This window comes from Procambarus clarkii, chromosome 53 (genome assembly GCF_040958095.1).
Source record: "Procambarus clarkii isolate CNS0578487 chromosome 53, FALCON_Pclarkii_2.0, whole genome shotgun sequence".
In the NCBI taxonomy this organism is placed as follows: Eukaryota; Metazoa; Arthropoda; class Malacostraca; order Decapoda; family Cambaridae; genus Procambarus; species Procambarus clarkii.
Window position 1 is genome coordinate 20,771,700 of NC_091202.1, and position 27,426 is coordinate 20,799,125.

The 27,426-nt window shown below is 43.2% G+C and overlaps 1 protein-coding gene across 1 annotated transcript; it reads left to right on the forward strand.

Moving 5' to 3' along the window:
* The first annotated feature begins 13,171 nt into the window (after positions 1-13,171).
* LOC123748594 (putative uncharacterized protein DDB_G0274435) lies at positions 13,172-25,415 on the forward strand. Its single transcript, XM_069304909.1, has 3 exons — positions 13,172-13,222; positions 22,491-23,627; positions 24,573-25,415. Exons 1-3 carry the CDS (start codon positions 13,172-13,174, stop codon positions 25,413-25,415), a joined length of 2,031 nt encoding a protein of 676 aa, XP_069161010.1.
* Positions 25,416-27,426: the final 2,011 nt, after the last annotated feature.

A 27,426-nucleotide genomic window follows, 5' to 3' on the forward strand; every position in this document is an offset into this window, starting at 1 on the left:
ATGGAGACACGGATGTAGTTGCTTCAACAAATCCACAAAAGATGGGACGAGGATTCGAACCTGCGTCCGAGAGCATCCCAGACGCTGCCTTAATCGACTGAGCTAGAACATTGTCAAAGAGTTGAGGCCGAATTTCTACTGTAGAGAACTTACTGGATCCTGCAGCCTCTCCGAGACACAAACCAGGGTTTTACACAATTCCCTGATGCCTGAAATTGTTTATGTAATAATCTAAGATGAGGTCTGATAAAGACCTTTTGTGCCCTCAGTAATGCTTTTTGTGCTACCGCTCACAGGATGAGAATGGGGTGCACAACAAACTAGCCGCCTCCGGCGGCAACAATCAAATCCCCAATGCACTCGAGTTATGTCAATAGGCCGTTCTCCCTCTTCGCCCTTACTTCATAAAGGAAGTACTACATCAATGAAGATAGGCCGAAGAGGGAGTAAGGGCCTATTTTGTGTCTCGGAGAGGCTGCAGGATCCAGTAAGTTCAGTAGAACTTCGGTTTCAATTCATTTTGACCATGTCGTAGCTCAGTCGATTACGGCAGCGTCTGGGATGCACTCGAACGCAGGTTCGAATCCTCGTCATGGCACTTGTGGATTTGTTCATTTAGTGCATCATGATATTGTGATTTCTGTGTGTAATGTAGTTGCTTTACTAGGTGTAATATCGGAACAAGGACAGGTAAATGATGGACTTCAATGTTTAGAATGAAGAAATATGGACGATTTGGAATAATTCTTATTTTCATTACACTATTGTCAAGATAGTTGCATAGACAATCTGTCCTCTTATAAAGAACGTCGCATTTCGATCGTATGCGTTACACAGGGCCAAAAATTGTTGCATTAAAAAATGGAAGAGGCTCGCAAAAGTGACATATTGTCCCGTTTTCTGTTTTGCGTCCTCTGGTAGGTTGGGAAAAAGGCACTTTAATATGACCCTTTTCTTTATGTTAGGAAACCATTTGAGAAGGGGCTGACATGGATGGTTTTGCTTGATGATGAAAGTTGTTACATAGTTTATTTAGTCCAACATACCAAACTGTGAGGAGAGCTTTTCCTACGTGTTTTGTAATGATTCCTGTTTTCATGCGTTGTTTTTGGTTTATGTGACTGGTTTATTATGATGTTTAGAACGTTTTTGATTCGTTAGTCTAATAATTCTCTTTTGTTTCTGAGTGTAATAATTCCGTGTTGTTTCTGTTCGTAATAATTCCAACGCATTGTCCTGTTTATATAGTACTTTTTGTAACTATGTGAACCATCGTAAATACAAAGTCGTGATGGACAATAAGACTTGATGGACAATTAGAATTTGGCACTATTCAGTTATAGTTCGAAAAAATAAGCTAAAAAGCAAACATAAATGATCCTTGGGCTACTATGGCACATATATGTACTATTTTAGGACTACGAAGGTTAGGTTAGGTTAAGTTTTCTTTGCAACATCGGTACAAAATGATTTCTAAATTCAATAGTACCGATTTCTACTTTTTATTTTCCTTTTAGGACAATAAATGTACGATGGTCCTCATCGTTACTATAACTACTACTTAAACAGGAGGATAGGCTGATTAATTCATTAGTTCTCCTACCTCTCATTACTATAATCACAAACCTATATATATATCTCTGAAACTCTATCCTAGTACCTCTGCAACCTCCATTACATTCCCATTACCTCTGATAATATTTCTAGGGCATTATAAAAATAATCAACTCTCTCTTCCCTTCCCTTCACGCAGCGCCCCCCTTTATCTAAGCACTTGGGCTGGATGGTTGAGCAACGGTCTCGCTTTGGGCAGGTCGGTGTTCAATCCCCGACCGTTCAAGTGGTTGGGCACCATTCCTCTTTCCCGTCCCATCCCAAATCCTTGTCTTGATCCCTCCCAAGTGCTATATTATTGTAATTACTTGGCGCTTTCCCCTAATAATTCCATCCCCCTCATCCACGCATCCTCCCCCCTACTGACAGCTTCTCTTCTCTATCATAAAATACAATATTAAGGAGCAATGAAATTTTTTTATGTATTTAATGAAATTAACTTTTCTTATGGAAAAGGTCTTTGGGCATCTCTACAAATATTTCACACTTGACCAGAAATGAAACTATGAAAATTGGATAGAGGGAGGTAGTGAATAATTAATAATAATTCTTAAATCATTTAATTTAGGACTACATTAACCAACCTATGCCCGTCGCGCATATAACCTTAAACTGGATCCCATCCCATATTGGAATCCCATTAAATGAAAAAGCTGATGAAATTACTAAATTTGCAACTCGTCATCCAGTGATACATAAAACAATTCAACCCAGCCTAGAGAACATAAAAAACATCATCACCAAAAAACTCTCACATCTCAACAAAGCCTACCTGCACCAGAGAATAGCTGAAGGTTCGCCATCTGCAACATGGTATCTTCAGGCAACCAAATTAGAAAGGTTAAATATCCCAAAAGGAATCCACAGAGAAATAGCAGTTAGGTTATATAGACTACGTCTAGGTTACAGATGCAACTGGGAGATTGGTGAACCCCGACAGAGAGAGTGCATCTTCTGCCAAACTGTCACAGAAAAGCCATTACTTCACTATCTTCTGGAATGTGAAGCAACCAATGACCTTAGAAGAGCTTTAAGAGTTCCTGAATCATGCAGTGGCCACCCTGAAGCCATCAACACAGCCACTCTCCTGGTCAACAAAGGTGTCCAGCAGCTGGACACCCTCATAAAGACTGTGAAGCAGTATCCTCCCCCGCGATAACAGCTTGATAGTTAAATGCAACCTCAGAATACTGAGAAAAAAACATTGTACCACTTACCGGCTATTCATGCCCGTGCCACCTCTTGGGTGGCTTAATCTTCATCAATCAATCGTCGCGTATACCAGATCGTTTTTCCTACAAATTTGGGAAAGGCCCATATTAATGCCAGACCCACTTGACTGGCCTCTAACTTTGAACAGATATTCACTATCAGTATAAAATATAAAGGGCAAGTTTATTGACACAGTAAGATACATCTCAAAAGGGCTAAAACAGCTTAGGCTATGTTGACCAAACCACACACTAGAAAGTGAAGGAACGACGACGTTTCGGTCCGTCCTGGACCATTCTCCATCCAATTGTTGGAATGGTCAAGTCACAATCGACTTGAGAATGGTCCAGAACGGACCGAAACGTCGTCGTCCCTTCCCTTTCTAGTGTGTAGTTTGGTCAATATATTTCAGCCACGTTATTGTGACTCCTTGTTTGCAGCTTAAGCTGTTTCACCTTCAATAATACTGTATGTGTTTAAGAAAATAATTTCGTCTGATGACGAAAATGTCTTCGGTCATATCCACAAACATTTCACACTTGAAAAGAAGTGAGTGAACGAAATTAGGATGGGTGGGACAAACAGACATTCTCTCTTATACCATAGATATGATTTGCATTATTCAATAGAAGTGTCTCTCGAATGTATTCTTTTCTTTAATACATTAATTGGCTGAACATTCCTCCATGAACTGTAAAGAGTTCAGAAAGAGCTTACAGCTGACATTCTTCATTCATAACAAACTTGAGTCTGAAAGAATAAAAGTGCAGAAAGAACTTACAATACGAAGTGATCTAAGACACTACAGTTCAGAAGTGTAGTACGGAAGTGAAATAAGGAAATCAATATTGTAGTGTATCAATAAAGTGCAATAAGGATGTGCATTATTAAAAAGTGCTAGAAGAATGTGCAAAAAGAAATTGCAATAACGAAGTGCACTAAGAAAGTGCAATAGGGAATTACAGTGAAAAAGTGTAAAAGGAAAGTAAAGTAACAAAGAGCAATCTGGAACAGTTGTTGTTGCTCTAGATTTAGTAACTCGGAACTAAAATTTGAATGTAGCTTTTGTGACCCCGTAATAGAGTTCGGTTATTCACAGTAACCTTGTTACTGTGATATATTGTCCAAAATTTAAATAAAAGTTGAGATCCTTCTTTTCACACTGGTTATAGTCTTTATGTTTTTGGTTATAACATTATCTTAGTGACGATTATAGATGCACAATGTTCGCTAGTGTCTCATTCTTCAGGTTCTTTTTTTTACCTATTGAAGTCTCTGTGGATTTTGCATTTAATGCAGCTGCTCTTGTTGGTTGAATGTTGAGTCTGATGCGCAGGGCATCAGTTGCTTCACCTTCCAGTAAGTAATACAATAGTGGTACACTTGCATCTGTTTCACATGACACTCTCTAACTATTAGGTTTATTACCTCCCAGCACCACTTGCAGCCAAGTCTTAGTCTTTGTATTGCTACTGCAATATCTCTGGATAGCTTTTGCCAGGTTTGCAGGAGGAGTACCCCGTGTTTAGTTCGTATCACATTGCAGTGGGTCTGACTTCCGCTACTTTGGCTCTGTACTCACCTAATTGTACTCACCTAATTGTGCTTGCGGGGGTTGAGCTTTGGCTCTTTGGTCCCGCCTCTCAACTGTCAATCAACTGGTGTACAGATTCCTGAGCCTAATGGGCTCTATCATATCTACATTTGAAACTGTGTATGGAGTCAGCCTCCACCACATCACTTCCTAGTGCATTCCATTTATTAACTACTCTGACACTGAAAAAATTCTTTCTAACGTCTCTGTGACTCATCTGGGTACTAAATTTCCACCTGTGTCCCCTTGTTTGCGTACCACCAGTGTTGAATAGTTTATCCTTGTCTTCCCGGTCGATTCCCCTGAGGATTTTGTAGGTTGTGATCATGTCTCCCCTTACTCTTCTGTCTTCCAGTGTCGTAAGATGCATTTCCCGCAGCCTTTCCTTGTAACTCATGCCTCTTAGTTCTGGGACTAGTCTAGTGGCATACCTCTGAACTCTTTCCAGCTTCGTCTTGTGTTTGACAAGGTACGGGCTCCATGCTGGGGCCGCATACTCCAGGATTGGTCTTACATATGTGGTATACAAGATTCTTAATGATTCCTTACACAGGTTTCTGAAGGCTGTTCTGATGTTAGCCAGCATCGCATATGCCGCAGACGTTATTCTTTTTATGTGGGCTTCAGGAGACAGGTTTGGTGTGATATCAACTCCTAGATCTTTCTCTCGGTCCGTTTCATTAAGTACTTCATCTCCCATTCTGTATCCTGTGTCTTGCCTCCTGTTTCCACTGCCTAGTTCCATTACTTTGCATTTATTTGGGTTGAACTTTAACAGCGATTTGTTGGATTATTCACTCAGTCCCGTGTGTGTGTTTGTGTGTGTGTGAGTATTTACTATTTTTATCTGCATGAATGAGCTGTTAGCTCCTGGACCCTGCCTTTCTAACCGTCGATTGTCATATGTACTCTCGACCTAATTTTCTCTCTCGAACAGATAGATAGATAGACAGATAGATAGATAGATAGATAGATAGATAGATAGATAGATAGATAGATAGATAGATAGATAGATAGATAGGCAGGTAGATAGACAGGTAGATAGACAGGTATATAGACTGGTATATAGACAGGTATATAGATTGGTATATAGACAGGTAGATATGTAGATAGACCCGTAGATAGACAGGTAGAGAGACAGGTAGAGAGAGAGGTAGAAAGAGAGAGGTAGAGAGGAAGGTAGAGAGAGAGGTAGAGAGAGAGGTAGAGAGGTAGAGAGAGAGGCAGAGAGAGAGGTAGAGAGAGAGGTAGAGAGAGAGGTAGAGAGAGAGAGGTAGAGAGAGGTAGAGAGAGAGAGAGACAGAGAGAGAGAGAGAGATAAAGAGAGAGAGAGGTAGAGAGAGAGAGGGAGGTAGAGAGAGAGAGGTAGAGAGAGAGAGGTAGAGAGAGAGAGAGAGACAGAGAGAGAGAGAGAGAGATAAAGAGAGAGATAGACCGTGGCCGACACACACGGTGTTGGGAACTCTCTCATATCTACCTTTAACTCTATGTTTGACATTGGTTTCACCTACCGCCTCCACTTCTAACTCCTGCCGTTGACTCATTACTCTGTATGGTAAATCTGTGTGTCCCTATATGCCTAGGGCTCCTCTGCCGCTCTAGCTTACATACAATCATTACCTCACGTTATAATCTTACACTTGTAAAATCAGCCACTCTTATTTCCTTTTTTGATATCCTCTAGGATCCAATAAGTCGCAATCATGTCTTCTCTCGCTATAGTTTCCTATTTAATTTGATAGTGTGCATGCGTGATGAAATCGTTTTACAAATAATCAACTAGAGACTCTTCCCACAACCATTTATACTTCTCACACATGTCCCCCCACCAACAGATTCCCACAGCAGCACCCTAAGTCAACACCCACAACCGCATCCTACAGGAGACTCCTTTCCCACACCACCACTAAACTCCCCCACACCTCACACAAACACACACACACTGTCTCCCGTATGGGTCGATAGACATCGTTCTCATAAATCACCCCACGTGGGAGTGGCTACAACCCACCCCCACCCCCCATGTCTCCCCACTAAGTCCAATATCCAATATTTGGGGAAGTATTTTCTTCTCCAACTGCCCCGTACTCCCACCCATTTGTCTCAGTCTTCCTCATTTGCCATCACACTTTATTCATATCTTCCTTCCTCATTACACTCTAGTCTTCCTCGTCACTCTAGTCTTTCCCATGTCACTCTAGTCTTCCTCATCTCACTCTAGTCTTCCTCATTTCACTCTAGTCTTCCTCATCTCACTCTTCTCTTCCTCATCTCACTCGTGTCTGCCCTCCCAGGTCTATAATGTTCTGTGCCAGCCAAATCAATGACGCTCCTGGCGTCATTGTAGAGTTACAATGTAGAGTTGTAACTCTACAACTATGTAGAGTTGTTTGCTGTTGTTTAAGATTCGCTACTGGGAACAAAAAGTTCTTAGTAGCACGGGCTATGGTGAGCCCCAAGTTTACTTACCTGGCACAAGAGGGGGGCTGTAACTTGTGTAGGTAATTATGTAGGGATTATGAGGATGAGGGAGCCGGTCGGCCGAGCGGACAGCACGCGGGATTTGTGATTCTGTGGTCCTAGGTTCGATCCCAGGCGCCGGCGAGAAACAATGGGCAGAGATTCTTTCACCCTATGCCCCTGTTACCTAGCAGTAAAATAGGTATCTGGGTGTTAGTCAGCTGTCACGGGCTGCTTCCTGGGGGTGGAGGCCTGGTCGAGGACCGGGCCGCGGGGACACTAAAAAAGCCCCGAAATCATCTCAAGAAGAAGATGATATATGTTGACTGTGTGTCAGGTGTTGACTGTGTCTGGTGTTGACTGTGTCTGGTGTTGACTGTGTCTGGTGTTGCCTGTGTCTGGTGTTGACTGTGTCTGGTGTTGACTGTGTCAGGTGTTGACTGTGTCAGGTGTTGACTGTGTCAAGTGTTGCCAGTTGATAACCCTCCCCACTTACCCTGACAATCCTCACTTACTCTAACAATCCTCACTTACCCTAACAATCCTCACCTACCCTAACAATCCCCACCTACTCTAACAATCCCCACCTACTCTAACAATCCCCACCTACCCTAACAATCCCCACCTACTCTAACAATCCTCACCTACTCTAAGCCAGGTGGGTATCCATTAGTTCACTCTTCATTTCCTTTTCATTAGATTAGGAATGACCTCCAAGCTTGACAAAAAGAGGGAGCTTTAGCCTAATGACCTAGACAGGGCACCGCTCGTTAAACCCAACTGCCAGGTAGGAGAAAGGTATATATTTTCCAGCTGCACCTGTAGTTTCTTTAATGAATTGACCTTAGCCAGTAAATATGGAGTGTTGACCTAGGGTTCGTTAGGAACGCTTCAGTGTCACTGTAGGTAACACTATGGTGTTACCCATACTGTCATATGGAACCATAGGTATCATATGTACCATAGGTACCTGCAGGGGAGTCTCCAATACGTTAAGGCTTACCTGTCTGTGTTGTAAACTTAAATGTTTGTAAGGATGTAGACTTCAACACTATTAACAATATAATAGTAGGGTATCCAGCGGTGCCCGGGTTGAAGCTGAGACCTACACATCCTCTCAGATCTTCTTCCATCTCTTCCAACATAAACATTTCCCGTCACATCCCTTCCACACCTTCCCGTTCACGCCTCATCACTGTAACCATCTTCACACCACTGTCTTCATGACGGTAAATGACCCGGACCGCCCTATGAGATGCTCCATAACATGACTATTCACCGAGTACAGTTGTGTGAGACTAACCATAAGCGTTTGGCTTAGGGCCTTAGGGGTTTTGTTATAGAGGGAGTGGTACCCGGCGGTGCTCGGGTCTCTGTTTGTCTCAATGTCTCACATTATTCCTTCCTCTCTTCTATTCTCCATCCCTTCTACCCTTCCATTTGTCTCTCTTAACTTCTGTTCTTCCTCCCATTCTCTCTCTCTCTCTCTCTCTCTCTCTCTCTCTCTCTCTCTCTCTCTCTCTCTCTCTCTCTCTCTCTCTCTCTCTCTCTCTCTCTCTCCTCTTCTCTCTCTCTCTCTCTCTCTCTCTCTCTCTCTCTCTCTCTCTCTCTCTCTCTCTCTCTCTCTCTCTCTCTCTCTCTCTCTCTCTCTCTCTCTCTATCCATCTCTCTCTCTCTCTCTCTCTCTCTCTCTCTCTCTCTCTCTCTCTCTCTCTCTCTCTCTCTCTCTCTCTCTCTCTCTCTCTCTCTCTCTCTCTCTCTCTCTATCTCTCTCTCTTTCTCTCTCTCTCTCTCTCTCTCTCTCATTATGTTGCTCTGTATAAAATTGACATTTGCTTGGTCAGTGGGCAAGTGAATTAAATAATTTTGTAACACAATAACAGAACCACAGGCCAGGTATACACACAGGCCAGGTGTACACACAGGCCAGGTGTACACACAGCCCAGGTGTACACACAGGTCAGGTATACACACTCATAACTACAGGTCAGTTATATATACACAGGCTAGGTTAGTGAGGTACACACACACACACACACAGCTATGTATACACAGGCTAGGTTAGTGAGGTACACACACGCACACACAGCTATGTATAAGTATGTTTTGTCAGTGAAAACTCACCTGCTCCCTTAATTCCCTCACGATTAATCCCCTAACGAGTAATCCCCTCGCGAGTAATCCCCTCACGAGTAATCCACTCACAAGTAATCCCATCGCGAGTAATCCACTCACGAGTAAACCTCTCACGAGTAATCCCCTTGCGAGTAATCCACTCACGAGTAATCCTCTCACGTGTAATCCCCCCACGAGTAATCCCCCCACGAGTAATCCCCTCACGTGTAATCCCCTCACGAGTAATCCCCTCACGAGTAATCCCCTTACGAGTATTCTCCGATACTCTAGTAACCTCACCATGAACCTGCCGAGGCTACATAGAGTAGTAGTAGTAGTAGTAGGCATCCATCAGTCTCAGGAGACTATGGAGTTGCGCTCTGGTTGTCGGTCTGGAGTGGTCTCTCCACGGCGCAAAGCCAGGGTAGGTTGATACGGGGAAGAAGCTGTCACCCATGCAGCAGGTCTCCACCCTCTCCACGGCGCTGAAAGTCTCCAATGGAAAAGTAAACGCCAATACGATTGGTTCCAGCGCCGTAGCAGGAACTGTCAGAACGAGGTTGAAGGCAACAACGAACTACCCTAGGGTGCTCAGCACCGGAGTTTACCTCGTGAAGGTGCTGGGCAGTAAAAGAAGGTACAGGGACTCCAAACCCGAAGACCGCCGTGGTCGGGGCCGAGGAAGAACCATACCAGCAAGAGCAGGAACGACCCCAGCTTCCTGAAGCAGAGCCTGGGACCGCACGAGCCCCAGGAAGTGGACGTCCGAGCCCCTGCATCTACGGGTTCCTACGAGATCGTCTCAGTCCCCTTACACTCAAGGCCAGCTTCCTTCACGACCAAGCAGAAGGAACATAGAGTAAAGAGTATGAGATAGATAGAGTAAGAGTAAGAGATAATTACATAGAGTTAGAGAGAGATAATTCAACTGCACGTATCATATGTCTATACATTTATTATATTCGTGTCAACAATAATATATATATCAATTGTAAAATTATCCGAAGAAATCGTAAATTCTGCGAGAGATAGTTATGGTCCCTCACGGCACGCTGAGCTCGTCTCTCTGTCAGCTTGACTTACAAATCTTACATTGTTTCATAATACTGCATTCATGTGTGTCCATCAAATACATACTGTTATGAATAATATGGAAACAATGCTAGTTTATGCTCACTTAGGTCCGAATCAATTTAGTTATATATATAATTATTTATATATAACTATGTAGTTATATATAAATATAACTACAGTTATGTTATGGTAGTTATGTCATAAATATATTATATGCACATTACTGAACACCCAAATGAAGCTTAGCTCTTCTCCAAACAAGTTATGGTCATAGAAGTTTGTTCACGTCGTTACGACAGTTACAGCACTAACGCAATAATTGCGTGTACTACAGAGTAGTTGTAAACGAACTCGTTCCTAACATGGTTTATTGACGGCATTTTTCAAGATTGTTTTTCTTTGGGTCATCATAAAAGACATAGTTTTATCCCCCTCCATTCCCTCCCTCTCCGTAATCCATAGATGGCGCTGCTCAACTCCAGAGTTTTTCACAGAGTTTCCCCATTTCGGGCAGACTTGAGGCGTTTTATGGAGTCATGTTCCTCCTTTGTATCATCGTGGAGTGGTGTGGCAGCCCGTGAGAGGATGGCGAGGCCATAAACACAAGATGAATGTAATAACTTGCCCGACATCAATCACCTCCGCTCTGTACTTAGTGAATCCTGCTGCCCACACTTTGTTGTACATATGAACGGGGACCTGTTCCACGGGGCTTATATAGTAATATTAATACTAAAGATAATAATATTAATAATAATAATAATATTAGTAATAATAATTGTAATAAGTATTACAATTTAGAGAACAAATCGCAATAAAATAACAAATATAATTAAAAACTGAAACATAAGAAATGTAAATGGAACTGACGATATTTCTGACCATATTGAACCCCTAAATAATAATAATAATTATACTAATAATAATAATAATAATAATAATCCAGAAAAAGAACCTGATCAATTATCATAAGACACCTGTAGATTGAGCTCTCTCGAGGGAGAGAGCTCAATCTACAGGTCTCCTCTCCCCCAGCCTCAATCTACAGGTCTCCTCTCCCCCAGCCTCAATCTACAGGTCTCCTCTCCCCCAGCCTCAATCTACAGGTCTCCTCTCCCCCAGCCTCAATCTACAGGTCTCCTCTCCCCCAGCCTCAATCTACAGGTCTCCTCTCCCCCAGCCTCAATCTACAGGTCTCCTCTCCCCCAGCCTCAATCTACAGGTCTCCTCTCCCCCAGCCTCAATCTACAATCTCCTCTCCCCCAGCCTCTTGAGTCAGCAAAACATCTCCACCAAAATAATTACTGAAAAGAGAGAAGAAGTCTGTTTCAGATTTATTGGACAATACTTCTTGTGATATCAGCGGTCTTTAAGAGCTTCTAGTGAAGTCGTTGGTCTGCAGCGCTGCCCCAGACAAAATACACGAGGATCGCTCGGCAGAACTTTGCAACGACCAATTGAGCAGGAAAACCCCTGCAGAGAATGAGAAAGGTGAGCCGCTTAGATCCAGCAGCCACACCAGTATCCACACCAGTATCCACACCAGCAGCCACACCAGCAGCCACACCAGCAGCCACACCAGTATCCACACCAGCAGCCACACCAGCAGCCACACCAGCAGCGACACCAGCAGCCACATCAGCAGCCACACCAGCAGCCACACCAGCAGCCACACCAGCAGCCACATCAGCAGCCACACCAGCAGCCACATCAGCAGCCACACCAGCAGCCACACCAGCAGCCACACCAGCAGCCACACCAGCAGCGACACCAGCAGCCACACCAGCAGCGACACCAGCAGCCACACCAGCAGCCACACCAACAGCCACACCAGCACCCACACCAGCAGCCACACCAGCAGCCACACCAGCAGCCACATCAGCAGCCACACCAGCAGCCACACCAGCAGCCACACCAGCAGCCACACCAGCAGCCACACCAGCAGCCACACCAACAGCCACATCAGCAGCCACACCAGCAGCCACACCAGCAGCCACACCAGCAGCCACATCAGCACCCACACCAGCAGCGACACCAGCAGCCACATCAGCAGCGACACCAGCAGCCACACCAGCAGCCACACCAGCAGCCACACCAGCAGTCACACCAGCAGCCACACCAGCACCCACACCAGCAGCCACACCAGCAGCCACACCAGCAGCCACACCAGCAGCCACACCAGCAGCGACACCAGCAGCCACATCAGCAGCGACACCAGCAGCCACACCAGCAGTCACACCAGCAGCCACACCAGCACCCACACCAGCAGCCACACCAGCAGCCACACCAGCAGCCACACCAGCAGTCACACCAGCACCCACACCAACCCTCACACCAGCAGCTCAAGAAGCAGCTGCAGGCGGTGCCCCGCTCCACCAGCAGCTGCAGGCGGTGCCCCGCTCCACCAGCAGCTGCAACACTACCAGTTGTGAGTGGTTCTGCAGATGCCTCTCAACATAGAACTGCAGGAGTTATCTAAGGAGCATTTACAGAAGGGCGTCAACAGTCACTCATAAGAAACCTTTAAGCTCTTGGAGATTCGCCCCCTAAAAAGAGTAGATTCCTCACATTAGGGAAGTCCTGTACCAAGGAACTGTTTCTACCATATGCTAGACACAGCAGACGTATTGGAACAAATACAAGAGATGATGCCAAAACCACACAACAGAAGATGGAGAAATGACGACGTTTCGGTCCGTACTGGACCTCACACACGACTGGATAATGGTCCAGGACGGACCGAAACGTCGTCGTCTCCTCGTCTTCTGGTGTGTGGTTTGTTCATCATATCCTCAGCCAGGTTATTGTGAGTCATCGTCTGCAGAGACAAGAGATGATAGCCAAGAAATAACATGAAGATGCACGCTATTCTAACAGGTCCCAGAACCAGTTAGAACATCAGGGAGGAACATGGCCCGTCCTCTCATACGCTGGTTACCGTCAAGTTTACCCGGATCCTCTACCACATCACTTGTATACTAAAGGTAAACTGTAGAAGATTGTTTACCTTGCCTATTGTCTGTGTTAACATCAGGGGGTTGAGAACAAACACAAGACCCGACACACGGCTGCAGAATACCTAACAAGGCCGGCATTATAGCGATGATCGAGGTCCTCCTTGATGAGTCGGTCCCACGTAACTTAAGACGAATCGTGAGATACTTTAAAGGAAGGAGGAAAGACAAGTAATCTGAGAGAAGTGAAGGTGTTGCTGTCTGCTTTCATATTACTATACAGTAACTGAACCTATCCAGTTACTCAGAATATATAATCTTTACACAATGGATAAATTCAACTAAATCTACTTTTACTTTTTACACAAGTGCATACAGGAACAGACGGTTTCTGACTCATGTGAGCAGGCTTAGAGCTTTTCCTCCCCATAGCTCATGGTAAGACTTACCCACTAGTTTCCCTCTGGAACACCACCCCGCCAATCGGCTAACAACTCAACCTGTCCTCTTAAAAAGAACGTCGCTTTTGGCCGTTTGTCAGTATGGGCGAATATGGACGTAATTTGAAAATTAAAAAAATGAATATTAATTTTGGATTTTTTTTTCAACAACAGTAAGTTAAGGGTCCTCTGATAGGTTAGGTGGGCAGGAAATTCTCATAAAGTTTCAAAACGGTATGAAAAACGTTAATGGAAAGTTCCCTTTTCTAAGCTTGCCGAGTAAGCCGGACGACTCAAACAGAAAACGGAACAGTACGTCACTTTTGTGAGTCGATTTCATTTCAAATTACGTCCAAATTTGGCCATAGCGCGCATACGAGCGAAAAGCGACGTTATTTTTAAGAGGACGGGTACTTAAACTAGGTACTTAAATTTACTTTTGGGAGAACAAGGGCGAAAAGTTAAGGATTTGAACCCAAACCATCCTCCTTGGCCAGCACTCGAACCCTGACCCAATCTCTGGCGAGGCGCGGGGCCATGTGCTACCACAACATCACTCGGGACTGCATTTCGTATATACTGTCATCCTCCGTGGTGAGGTAGTGAGCCAGTTTTGTATCCGAGTAGCTGAGCTTCTGTACGAAACACCAATGTCACGATTTTCATCTTAGTGGAATCAACGCCAGTTTGCGGCACGAGCATTTGATCAGTTCCTACCTGTCTTTTGTCAAACGAATCGTGCAAACATTTTTAAACACTTATTATTATCATCACGTGACCTGGTGACCGAGCAACACACTTACCACAATTAAAACATAAAACACGAAAAATAGCACTAACACAAGAAACGACACAAAGCACAACAAAAACGACACAAAGCACAACAAAAACGACACAAAGCACAACAAAAACGACACAAAGCACAACAAAAACGACACAAAGCACAACAAAAACGACACAAAGCACAACAAAAACGACACAAAGCACAACAAAAACGACACAAAGCACAACAAAAACGACACAAAGCACAACCAAAACGACACAAAGCACAACCAAAACGACACAAAGCACAACAAAAACGACACAAAGCACAACAAAAACGACACAAAGTGTTATACTCAAATTCTGTCAGTTGAAATGTAACCAATCACAGGCAAGTAGGCCTCTGACGTCAGGCCAGACAGAGGAGCATCAAGCCATGCTCCCAGCAGCCTCAGTTATCCTCACAGACCCAGAGTAGGTGGACCTCGGCTGGCCAGTTATACACCTGTTTGCCTCAGTCAATAAATATATACAGAAGCGACTACTGAGTCTACATTCTACCCGAACAAGGCAAACGAATACTGGTAGCAGCAGTGGGATCCAGAAATTTTTTTCTGGAAGCAAAAGTTCCAGTACCCAGCATCGCCTCGTGTTCCAGCCAAAACCGCCGCCACCGCCACCGCCATAAGCCGCCATCCTGCCACCCACGCATCAAATATTGTGCCAGACCGGGGTCCTGCCATCAACCACTACTCCAGGCTAACGTTTTAGAAGTAAGGGTCAATATTTTCCTGTGAGAACGCTCACTCATCAGTGAGGAGGAAGGAAGCTTCCCGCGCCAGCCATTTTTGAACCTCGCGCCACCACGTGGGAACCACCTATTACACCCACCACCACCACCACCGCCACCCAAGCTGACAGTATCAAGCTTCGTGAGGGTGCAAGCTACTGCAATCGTCGTCAGCCATCGTCGCAGGTATCAACTGGTTATTCCATCGTCGCAATATTGTCGTCGTCAGAATTTATCTTCGTGCCTCTAGCCTGAACAGTGTGGGGTCCCTGAGTCTCGCGCCACCGCCGCCAGGAGCGCTGCCGTCGCATCCAGTTTGTAAACACGCCTCACATGGGCCTCTTCCGATCTTCACGACGCTTCTCCTACTTTGGCTACTGGTGATCCTCATAAATTACAACCCTGAGATAAGTAATTGCTAGTTGAGAACAACGTGCCAAGTGTTAAAAAGTGACTTATGTAATAATTCCCATAATATCCTGTGAATTAACCATTCAGTGACTTGTTAAATATTGGAGCTGGTTCAGTACTGCACTCCCCACAGTTTTCCTGTGTGATTTCAACATTCCTGCTTCTTACAGTAATTTCATTGAATTTTAATTGTTCTCCTAGAGTGTTATTGGTAAATTCAAAGTCCAGTGAATTAAGAAATCCTTGTTTTAGTAGCAGTTAAGGATTTGTGCAATATAATTTTTTTTAATTTCTCCAGACCTAACTTGGAATTTATCCTTTAAGCATTTTATTTTAAACTTTTACCATAGGAGTTATATACATTCCTGTGTCCAGTTTATGTGCTACATCCATATTTCTTGCATTGCCACTTGTTGTGTTGAATCTTTTTTTAATGAAATTTTGCAATTGCACTTCCAGTTTTTATATTCTCAATTGCTGTGCTTAGTCTGGTTTAATTAATTTACATACATCTAATTCCAGTCATTTTTTTTTAATGAAAGATTGCTAAATTTAGTTTACAATTGCTTGTTCTTAATTATTTTCTTGCCTAGCCCAATTTAATAATTTTATTTCTGCCATTTTTACTTTAGCCAAGTTGATATTTTTTTGTGTTTATTTTTGTGTATACTATTTCTGATGCCAGGTGCACTTAATTATAATCTGCGTTCAAATATTACTTCCACGGCTGTGACAATGCCTACCACTGTTGAAACCCCTTCAGAATCAATGGGAACAGTTGCTCGTCCCAATGGCCAGAGATCAGCTCAGGAAATGGCTATTCCTCTTTTTGCTGGGGAATCGCGTTTATTAGAATCATGGTTTAGTAAGGTTGAAGCGAAAACAGTTGCACGTTTTTCTAAGCCTACTGATGCCGAATACTTAGCAATTGCACGGTCAGCCGTGGACACAACCAAAGGTGATGCACGTTTTGTTGTTGATGAGAAAGCCATTGTTAGCCTCCAGTCTTGGCCTGAATTTAAGGATTTCTTTCGCCGTCGCTTTGTTAATAAAGGAGACCTTGACCCATATAGGTTAGTCAAGAAAATTGCCAATGCCACCATGCAGCCTGGTGAATCGTTTAATGCGTTTACTAGCCGTCTCGATCAGTATCTGTATGCCTTAGTTTCTGCTATGAATAATTCAACTTGGTTAGATAAAGACAATAATCTGTCCCCTGAGGCTATGGCCAAAATGATAGCATTTGGTACTTTAATGCATTTTGCCCCCGAGCATACAAAACCAATCGTTGAGCAACAAAATTTTGGTGTTAAACATGAAATTGGTGAAGTGTTTGAGGCTATTAACAATGCCGCCGATAAACTAGCTCCCCGAAGTGCTCAACTGTTGCCACCCTCTGATGCTGTAAATGTAGTCACAAGCTCTCAGCATCCTCCCACAAATTCTCAAAACTCTTGGTCGCAGAAGCGTACCCATGCTCGTAGCCCCCAGTCAAATTCGCCGCCTCATAAAATGCCGAAACGCCATAGTCCACAACCATCCACTCCCTCATGTTGGCATTGTGGTAAGAGTAACCACCTTGCAAGGGACTGTTGGTCCGCCCCTAGATCATCACCTCCTAGACAATTCTCTCGGCCCCCTCATCAATCTAATCATTCTAGGCTTCCATATTGCACGTACCATAAACAAGTTGGTCACCACACTGCGGATTGTAGAGCTAGGCAAAGGACATCTCCACCTCGTAACTCCCATGGTCAGTCTTGGCGAGGCTCACAGCGTCCAAGACATTATCAGAACTCTCGTAATTACAACTCCCAGCCCAGCTATAATGCAACTTCAAATTATAATGCTCAGTCACAGAATGCTGGAGCTCAGAATGTTCACTCCATGTCGTCGGGAAACCCCCAAGGCCATCCGCTAACCAATTCAAGCTAGCCAATCCTAGTGCCCTCCCTGTGTATTCAGTAGCTACCCAAAATAGATTTGGACACTTGACAGAGGAGGACACTGACTCTAGACCAGTTGTAGATGTTGACGGATCCACAGTAAATTTGACACAAACAAGACGCAGATATCCCAGACAACATAAGTCAAAAATAGTAACTTGTCCAGTCTCAAGTGATGGTCCCCTTGTATCAGCCATTGTACATGGTAGAGTTTTAAAAGTTTTTCTTGACTCAGGTGCAAAAATTAATATTGTCAAGCCCTCAGCTCTTAGAGACATTGAAAGTATGCACCCTACTATTTTAAAACAGTCACACATACCTTTTCTAAGTGGTATTTCAGGAAATAAAGTAAAAGTTCAGGGTGAAGTTGACCTCCCACTCAAGTTCAATGATGTCACATTGTCTATAACATGTTTAGTTGTTGACATTATTCATTTTCCTGGAGACATTCTCTTAGGTCTGTACACCATGATTGATGAAAATATTGCATTGTTTCCCCATCGTTGGAACATAAGTATCAAAGACCATGTCATACCCTTGTGTAGCATGTATCGACAGGGCCACGAGTTCAACCTTCAATCAGATTATGTTAATTTTGTTGACACCCGCCTTGCTAGCGTAGGTTTGTCAGATCATTGTCGTGGTAGCATACCCGAGAAAACAGGCACTCGATTGAAGCATAGTAGTTGTGCAGTTGTTAAGGAGAATGAGTATCGGGACTTTCTGGAAGGGGACGCCCTAACGAATTCTCGTTGTCTCGCTCGCCTGGCAGCTTCCATCTCTGAAGTCAGTGGTTCCACGGCTACTGACACTGTGTTACACCCTCATTCTCTCACCAGAATAAGAGTTAAGGTTCAGGGAGTGCCTGAGTTGTCGGATGTGATTGCGGAAAGTGAAACATGTAAAGTGAATGGTACATTTGTTGAACCCTCCTGGCACACAGTGCAGGATGGTATTGTCACACTTTTTATCGCAAACACTAGTAATGCCGATATCCATCTCCAGTCGGGTACCCATGTTGTAGATTTTGCCCATTACTCGTTACCGGTGCGAGTTGTGGATGATGTCTCCATGGATCATACTGTTTGTACACTCACACCAGGAGAACAGGGATCTCAGCCAGAGGTGCAAGCGCAACACCTCAGTCCTACTGATTTTCCTGACTCTGTGGCTCAGCTTTTGGAAATTTTGAACAGGAATAGAGCTGTTGTTGCTCTACCAGGAGAAAAATTAGGTCTCACTCCTCTTATTACACATAAAATTCCCCTTGAACAAGGAACTACGCCTATTTATGTACCAGCTTACCGTCTTCCCCATTCTCAGAGAGCAGAAGCAGATAGACTTGTAGAAGAAATGTTACAGAGTGATGTAATTGAATCGAGTAATTCGCCATGGAACGCTCCATTGATTCTTGTACCAAAGCGAGATGGGACTTGGAGACCTGTAATCGATTATCGCAAGCTTAACAGAGTAACAATACCTGATCGTTTCCCACTTCCAGTTCTAAATGATTTGTTGCAAAGTATTGGTCGAAACAAAGTATTCTCAACGTTAGATTTGTTGCAGGGATTCTGGCAAATCCCCCTTGATGAGGAAAGTAAACAATTGACAGCCTTTAGTACTCCCAATGGTCATTTTCATTTCAAAAGAATGCCGTTTGGTTTGCGTAGTAGTCCAATAACCTTTTCACGGCTCATGACAAATCTATTTCGTAGATTGATAGGAAGTACGCTTCTAGTTTACCTTGATGATCTCATAATCATGTCGCAAGATGTTCAGACTCATTTCCAGAACCTTGAAAAAGTACTTGCAAAGCTCGCTGAAGCTAATTTAAAAATAAAGCTTGCAAAATGTTCATTTTTAAAGCAAAAGATTAATTTCCTAGGTCATACAGTTACACCTTCAGGTATTACATTGAATGAATCAAAAATTATCGCTGCCCGTGATTTTCCAACACCTCGTACCGCAGAAGCCGTAAGACAGTTCACAGGTCTTGTAGGATTTTATCGTTCATTTATTGCTGGATTCTCTATTATAGCCGCTCCGCTTTACAAGTTGCAAAGAAAAGATGAACCCTTTGTTTGGGGAGAGGCCCAGGATCAATCATTCAAAAAACTCAAAGCAGCCTTGATTTCGTCACCTGTCCTTAGGTACCCAGATTTTTCTAAACCTTTTACGTTGGTTACAGATGCTAGTGACATAGGTTTAGGTGCTGCATTACTTCAAACAGAAGGTCACAGAGATCACGCAATAGCTTATGCTAGCCGCACATTATCTAAAGAAGAGAAAAATTATAGTGCAACAGAACGAGAAGCCTTGGCAGTTGTTTGGGCACTTAAACATTTCAAGGATACAATTTATAATTACCCAGTTCATGTTCTTACAGATCACCAACCATTAATTCCCTTGTTCAAAAATAAGAATCCAGTTGGAAAGTTTGCTAGATATTTGCTCACAATTCAAGAATTCAATCCCACATTTGGATATATTCCAGGAAAGCAAAATGTTGTAGCCGATGCGTTTTCTCGACACGTAGCTGCGATTCAGTTAAATTACCCAGCATTAGATGCTACAGTAGTAGAAACGGAACAAAGACAAGACCCCATATGGGCACCCGTCATTAAATTTTTGACTAAGCAAGACACTCGCCCGATTCATAAACCACCAGTACCATTGAAAGAACTAGTTATGTTGGACAATTTACTGTGTAGAGTAGTAAAGCTAGGGACAGCCCCGAGGAAATGTTGTCAGTTAGTTGTTCCAGCTGTCTTGGTACCAACTGTGTTAAAAATTATCCATGATGCTCCTGCAAGTGCACATCCAGGAAAGGATCGTACACTCCAACAAGGTCGATTGAAATATTTTTGGCCAAAAATGGCTAAGGAGATTGCTCATTATGTTGACAGATGTTTAACTTGTTTACAGCACAAGGGACATGTTTCAGGACCTAATCCAATTCAGGTGTACCCAGCAACTAAAGCTCCTTGGGAACGAATATCGATGGACTTATTGACAAATTTTGCGGAAACAGAGAAAGGGAACAAACATTTGCTTGTAATGGTCGATAATTTTTCACGGTTTTGCGAACTAGTTCCTATCCCGAACAAAACAGCAGAAACCATAGCCAGCGCATTCCATGACCAAATAATTTGTAGATATAGTATGCCTAAAGTAATCCTTTCAGATAATGGTCCGGAATTCAGTAATAGTATTCTAACTAGCTTGTGTGATTTATATAACATCAAAAAATGTAGCATCATGCCTTATCATCCGGCAAGTAATGGACTAGCTGAACGTACTAACAGGAAAGTGTTAGATGCCTTGAGAGTCACGTTGAATTTTGATAACAACAATTGGGATGATTTTATACCCTTAATTCAGTGTGCTATAAATTCTTCAATTAATGTTTCTACTGGTGACACACCTCACGCTATTCTTTATGGTACAGATAAGATCCTCCCTAATGAATTGATTAACGTATCTCCTACTCCCTTATATAACGTAGATGATTTTGTTCAAGTGAAGCGTAGACAAATGCAATTAGTATTCAAGAAAATACGAGAACAACTGTCCAAAGCAACAGCCGAGTTCACTCTAGCAAGGAATGCACGAGCTAAACCCAATAAAATAACTATTGGATCTGTAGTAATGATACTTAACCAACACAGGTCTGGTCCTATGTACAAGTTAACTAAGAAATTTTTGGGTCCATATAAGGTAATCGAGCTTATTAAAGGTAACAAATACAGACTTAAGAACTTGTTAACAGGAGAGTATATAAATGAACATTTAGACCACATGAAGTTAGCTAAAATGACTGTTGACGAGACTGATGAGGAAGATGACAATGAACTTACCCAGACAGATACTCCTACTCGGACACCACCTCCTGTGGTTGACAGACCACTGGATGTTCAGCAACCCCATACTAGCAATTATAATCTTAGATCTAGACCTCTCGTTTCAACCGTGCACTCACCACATGTCCATTGGCTAGATGTTAACGAGGATATCTCTCAAGATGATAGTTTGTCGCATGAAGTTTCACCTGTTCCGGACCTTCAGTCAGAGCCAGAGTTGTATAGTGCTCTGGATGAGCTAGGTGTAGATATCCGCAGAATTTATAATTGAGTGCACTCTGCAGTTATTCTGTTTGTTTTGAAAAAAAAAAAAACTCATTTGCAGTATCTCTACCACATGTCTTATTATTACCATTATATATAATGTATAGTTTTTCTCAACTTTATTTTGTTATAAATTAGATGCCATTGTTAAGTCTACTACCATTTGTATTTTTACAGTGCTTGTCATAAGAGTTATTATTGTTCTAGCAACCACATTGTGGCCAGTGAATCCTGACTGCTATCACGCAGATGTTAGTCTTCTTGATCCAGGTCTTGTATATGCTTGTAAATATATTGCACATTATATATATTGTACATTGGTCTTGTAAATATATTGTATATTTCGAAAAAAAAAAAAAAAAAAAAGAGAAAAAAAAAAAATTATCTATCTTGAAATTCAATTGTGGTTGTTAGGTCAGAACTTTGTTCCATTAATGTAATAATTGTTTAATTTTGTATGGTTTTCAAGCACATGCCATTGACACATGTTAATAATTTTGTTTAGGCAATACCTTGAGTTGTATTGTTCATATCTGATCAGTAGACATACACATGTTCTTAATACTCTGATTTAATCAAAGCATTGTTACCATGATTTTCACCTATTATGATGAATTTTTTTTTTGGTGCATATATGCCGAGTTGTTTGTATTACGCACACCTGATCTTCTTTCAATGTTTTATTATGCAAATTTCACATGTAAGCCATTATTGTATGCCACCGAGGTCCTTTCAGTATCATTGTAACTATATAGCTAGCCAGAGCTTGTCGACAAGGGACGTCGACTTGGTAGCGTGTCCGAGCGGTGTTATACTCAAATTCTGTCAGTTGAAATGTAACCAATCACAGGCAAGTAGGCCTCTGACGTCAGGCCAGACAGAGGAGCATCAAGCCATGCTCCCAGCAGCCTCAGTTATCCTCACAGACCCAGAGTAGGTGGACCTCGGCTGGCCAGTTATACACCTGTTTGCCTCAGTCAATAAATATATACAGAAGCGACTACTGAGTCTACATTCTACCCGAACAAGGCAAACGAATACAAAGCACAACAAAAACGACACAAAGCACAACAAAAACGACACAAAACACAACAAAAACGACACAAAGCACAACAAAAACGACACAAAGCACAACAAAAACGACACAAAGCACAACAAAAACGACACAAAACACAACAAACGACACAAAACACAACAAACGACACAAAGCACAACAAACGGCACAAAACACAACAAACGACACAAAGCACAACAAAAACGACACAAAGCACAACCAAAACGACACAAAACACAACAAAAACGACACAAAACACAACAAAAACGGCACAAAGCACAACAAACGACACAAAGCACAACAAACGACACAAAGCACAACAAAAACGACACAAAACACAACCAAAACGACACAAAACACAACAAAAACGACACAAAGCACAACAAAAACGACACAAAGCACAACAAAAACGACACAAAGCACAACAAAAACGTCACAAAGCACAACAAAAACGACACAAAGCACAACAAAAACGACACAAAGCACAACAAAAACGTCACAAAGCACAACAAAAACGACACAAAGCACAACAAAAACGACACAAAGCACAACAAAAACGACACAAAGCACAACAAAAACGACACAAAGCACAACAAACGACACAAAGCACAACAAAAACGACACAAAGCACAACAAAAACGACACAAAACACAACAAAAACGACACAAAACACAACAAAAACGACACAAAGCACAACAAAAACGACACAAAGCACAACAAAAACGACACAAAGCACAACAAAAACGACACAAAGCACAACAAAAACGACACAAAGCACAACCAAAACGACACAAAGCACAACCAAAACGACACAAAGCACAACAAAAACGACACAAAGCACAACAAAAACGACACAAAACACAACAAAAACGACACAAAGCACAACAAAAACGACACAAAGCACAACAAAAACGACACAAAGCACAACAAAAACGACACAAAACACAACAAACGACACAAAACACAACAAACGACACAAAGCACAACAAACGGCACAAAACACAACAAACGACACAAAGCACAACAAACGACACAAAGCACAACAAACGACTCAAAGCACAACAAAAACGACACAAAGCACAACAATCATTTCGACAAACATAAACAAACAGCAACACACAAAAAAGGGACCAAACGCAAAAAAAACTCACAACAAAATAAACGCCAAAAAAGGTCACACAATACAACAAAAAGACAGCGAACATAAAACTATTAGAAACACAAGGAAAACTGCGCGCAAACTATTAGAAACACAAGGAAAACTGCGCGCAAACTATTAGAAACACAAGGAAAACTGCGCGCAAACTATTAGAAACACAAGGAAAACTGCGCGCAAACTGTTAGAAACACAAGGAAAACTGCGCGCAAACTATTAGAAACACAAGGAAAACTGCGCGCAAACGATTAGAAACACAAGGAAAACTGCGCGCAAACTATTAGAAACACAAGGAAAACTGCGCGCAAACTATTAGAAACACAAGGAAAACTGCGCGCAAACTATTAGAAACACAAGGAAAACTGCGCGCAAACTATTAGAAACACAAGGAAAACTGCGCGCAAACTATTAGAAACACAAGGAAAACTGCGCGCAAACTATTAGAAACACAAGGAAAACTGCGCGCAAACTATTAGAAACACAAGGAAAACTGCGCGCAAACTATTAGAAACACAAGGAAAACTGCGCACAAACGCATAAAAAACGACGCCAAAAAGGCAGAAAAACAACACCAGATGACAAGAAATTAAACACCGAACACAAATAAATAAACACCAACCACAGCACAAAGCACCATAGACAAACAACAAACGTAGAAAACAAACAACAAACACGATGAGCAAAAGATATGACATCAAACACGAAACAAACACCGATAACAAATGTGGATTAACTGAGCGGTAGAACATTTTTGGACAATTATTGATAAGATTAATTTGTATTATTACGTGCAATCCGATTTCTATACCTATAGTTTGAGCTATATTGGTTGCCCATAAGAGCGCCGATGACAGCACCGACAATAGCGCCGACAAACACGCCGACAACAGCACCTACTACAACGTCGACAAACACGTCGACAACAGAGCGCCGACAACAGAGCGCCGACAACAGCGCCGACAACAACGTCGACAAACACGCCGACAACAGAGCGCCGACAACAGCGCCGACAACAACGTCGACAACAGAGCGCCGACGAAAGCGCCGATAATAGCTCCGACAATAGCGCCGATGACAGCACCGACAACAGCGCCGACAACAGCTCCGACAACAGCGCCGACAACAACGCCGACAACAGCGCCGACAACAACGCCGACAACAGCGCCGACAACAGCACCGACAACAGCGCCGACAACAGCACCAACAACAGCACCGACAACAGCGCCGACAACAACGCCGACAACAGCGCCGACAACAGCACCGACAACAGCGCCGACAACAGCACCAACAACAGCACCGACAACAGTGCCGACAACAGCGCCGACAACATAAATGACAACAGTGCCGACAACAGCACCGACAACAGCGCCGACAACAGCGCCGACAACAGCACCGACAACAGCGCCGACAACAGCTCCGACAACAGCACCGACAACAGCGCCGACAACAGCACCGACAACAGCGCCGACAACAGCACCGACAACAGCACCGACAACAGCGCCGACAACAGCACCGACAACAGCGCCGACAACAGCACCGACAACAGCACCGACAACAGCACCGACAACAGCGCCGACAACAGCTCCGACAACAGCACCGACAACAGCGCCGACAACAGCGCCAACAACAGCGCCAACAACAGCTCCGACAACTGCGCCGACAACTGCTCCGACAACCAAGCGTTACATGCCGATAAGAAAATATTTTAAGTGAAAATTCAATTCAAAATTTAAAATTCAACCTTCGTAGATATTGATTTATTAATTAATAAAAAAGATAAAATTTGAACTCTGGACAATTTATTGTAATATTTATGCTGCAATGACTAAATAAATTAATTTTCAATTCTTTTTTTGCAAATCTGATCTATCAAATAAAGAAACAAAGAATATTGGGTCATATGGTAACACACTAGAACACTAGAACAGGTATATATAAACAAATATATATAAATTTGAGAACAGTTTAAGAGCATTCTAGTCTCTTGGTCCATAAGGCAGCAAATTAATATTGCCAACAGAAAATATAAACATTACTCTACATCAGAAATATGGATGATGGTTTCTCTCGGTGGGAAGGGGGGGGGGGCCTAAGTGGAAACGGGGGGGTGGGGGAGGGGAGGGGGGAGGGGTTTGAGGTGAATAAAAACCCCAATTAACAGTTGTCTGAGAGAGTCATCAGATATTCTGCTCTCTCATATGCATAATCAGGAACAATATTATATTATTTACTAAACAGAGTATACATACATGCCAGGGGACGACCCCATATCCCCGCCTCTCTCTCTCCCACACACCCACCCACCCCATCTCCCACCCTCCCCATCACTCACCCACCTCCATCACTCACCCACGCACACCTTCCCCTCCTCGTCTCATCACTACAACAAATTTCACTACGCACTATATCTACATCACTGTAAATAAAAGGTTGCGGCCAAAATCCCCAAATGTGAAATATTTCCATTCGTTCTCAATGTCACAGTCAGCATTCACACAAATTTAAACGGATGCTAAGCTCTTCAGCCTTTTGGCTGCATGGCTAAAGTATGTTGACCAGACCACACACTAGAAGGTGAAGGGACGACGACGTTTCGGTCCGTCCTGGACCATTCTGAAGTCGATTGTGATGAGGAAGTAGAGACAGGCAATAAATAGGCAAGAAAGAGGGTGCACGTGGAGGCCGATTTTCCCTTCAAGAGTGGCAAAGGGGCTGACCCCGACACCCCTTTGAGGCTCCTTATAAAGTCACTAATAATCATGTAATGGTATAAGAGGATAATCCAAACAATCTAGATTCGAACCTTGAAGAGACGGATAGACAGACTCTCTCTCTTTTATAGAGGTGAAAAACCGGCAGTGCCCGGGACTCTCTCTTGAGTGTTTATGTTTGTTTATTATGTATACTCTGTCTCCCCCCCTCCATTTCTCCCATGCTTCCTCCCGTTCTGTCTACCTCCTCTTCTGTTCTCTTTCTCCGTCCCTCCTTCTGTTCTCTCTTCCAGTGCGCAAAACCTGTTCGAATGACGTTAAACCAACGGTATCAACGGGTATTCAACGCCAATTACAGCTGACAAATGTTGTATAACACACTATGGACAATGAGACCCACATTTCAGGCTTCATAGGAGTCGTTTGGGGTCGACCCCAACCACTAGTCAAACAATCGATATGTTGATCGTTTGACACAACAATTTCAAGTACCTTTTACTGAGACAATAAGATATAGTTCAAAAGGGCAGAGTACCTTCGGCTATTTCAACTCTCCCTTGTTTGACACTAGTGAAACAATCACAAATCACTATACAGAGTTGTGTGAGTCTAGCCCCGAGCGTCTGACCTCCATCCTTGGACAGACACACAAACACTCTCTTTTATAAATACGTCTGAAAATGACAAGTAGAAGTTAAATTAAATTAAACTGTCCTCTACAGAGAGCGTAGAAACTGCTGCAGTTTAATATGGTGTGGTATATCTTGAGGTTATCTTGAGATGATTTCGGGGCTTTAGTGTCCCCGCGGCCCGGTCTTCGACCAGGCCTCCACCCCCAGGAAGCAGCCGGTGACAGCTGACTAACACCCAGGTACCTATTTTACTGCTAGGTAACAGGGGCATAGGGTGAAAGAAACTCTGCCCATTGTTTCTCGCCGGCGCCTGGGATCGAACCCAGGATCACAAGTCCAGCGTGCTGTCCGCTCGGCCGACCGGCTCCCTCGCTCGG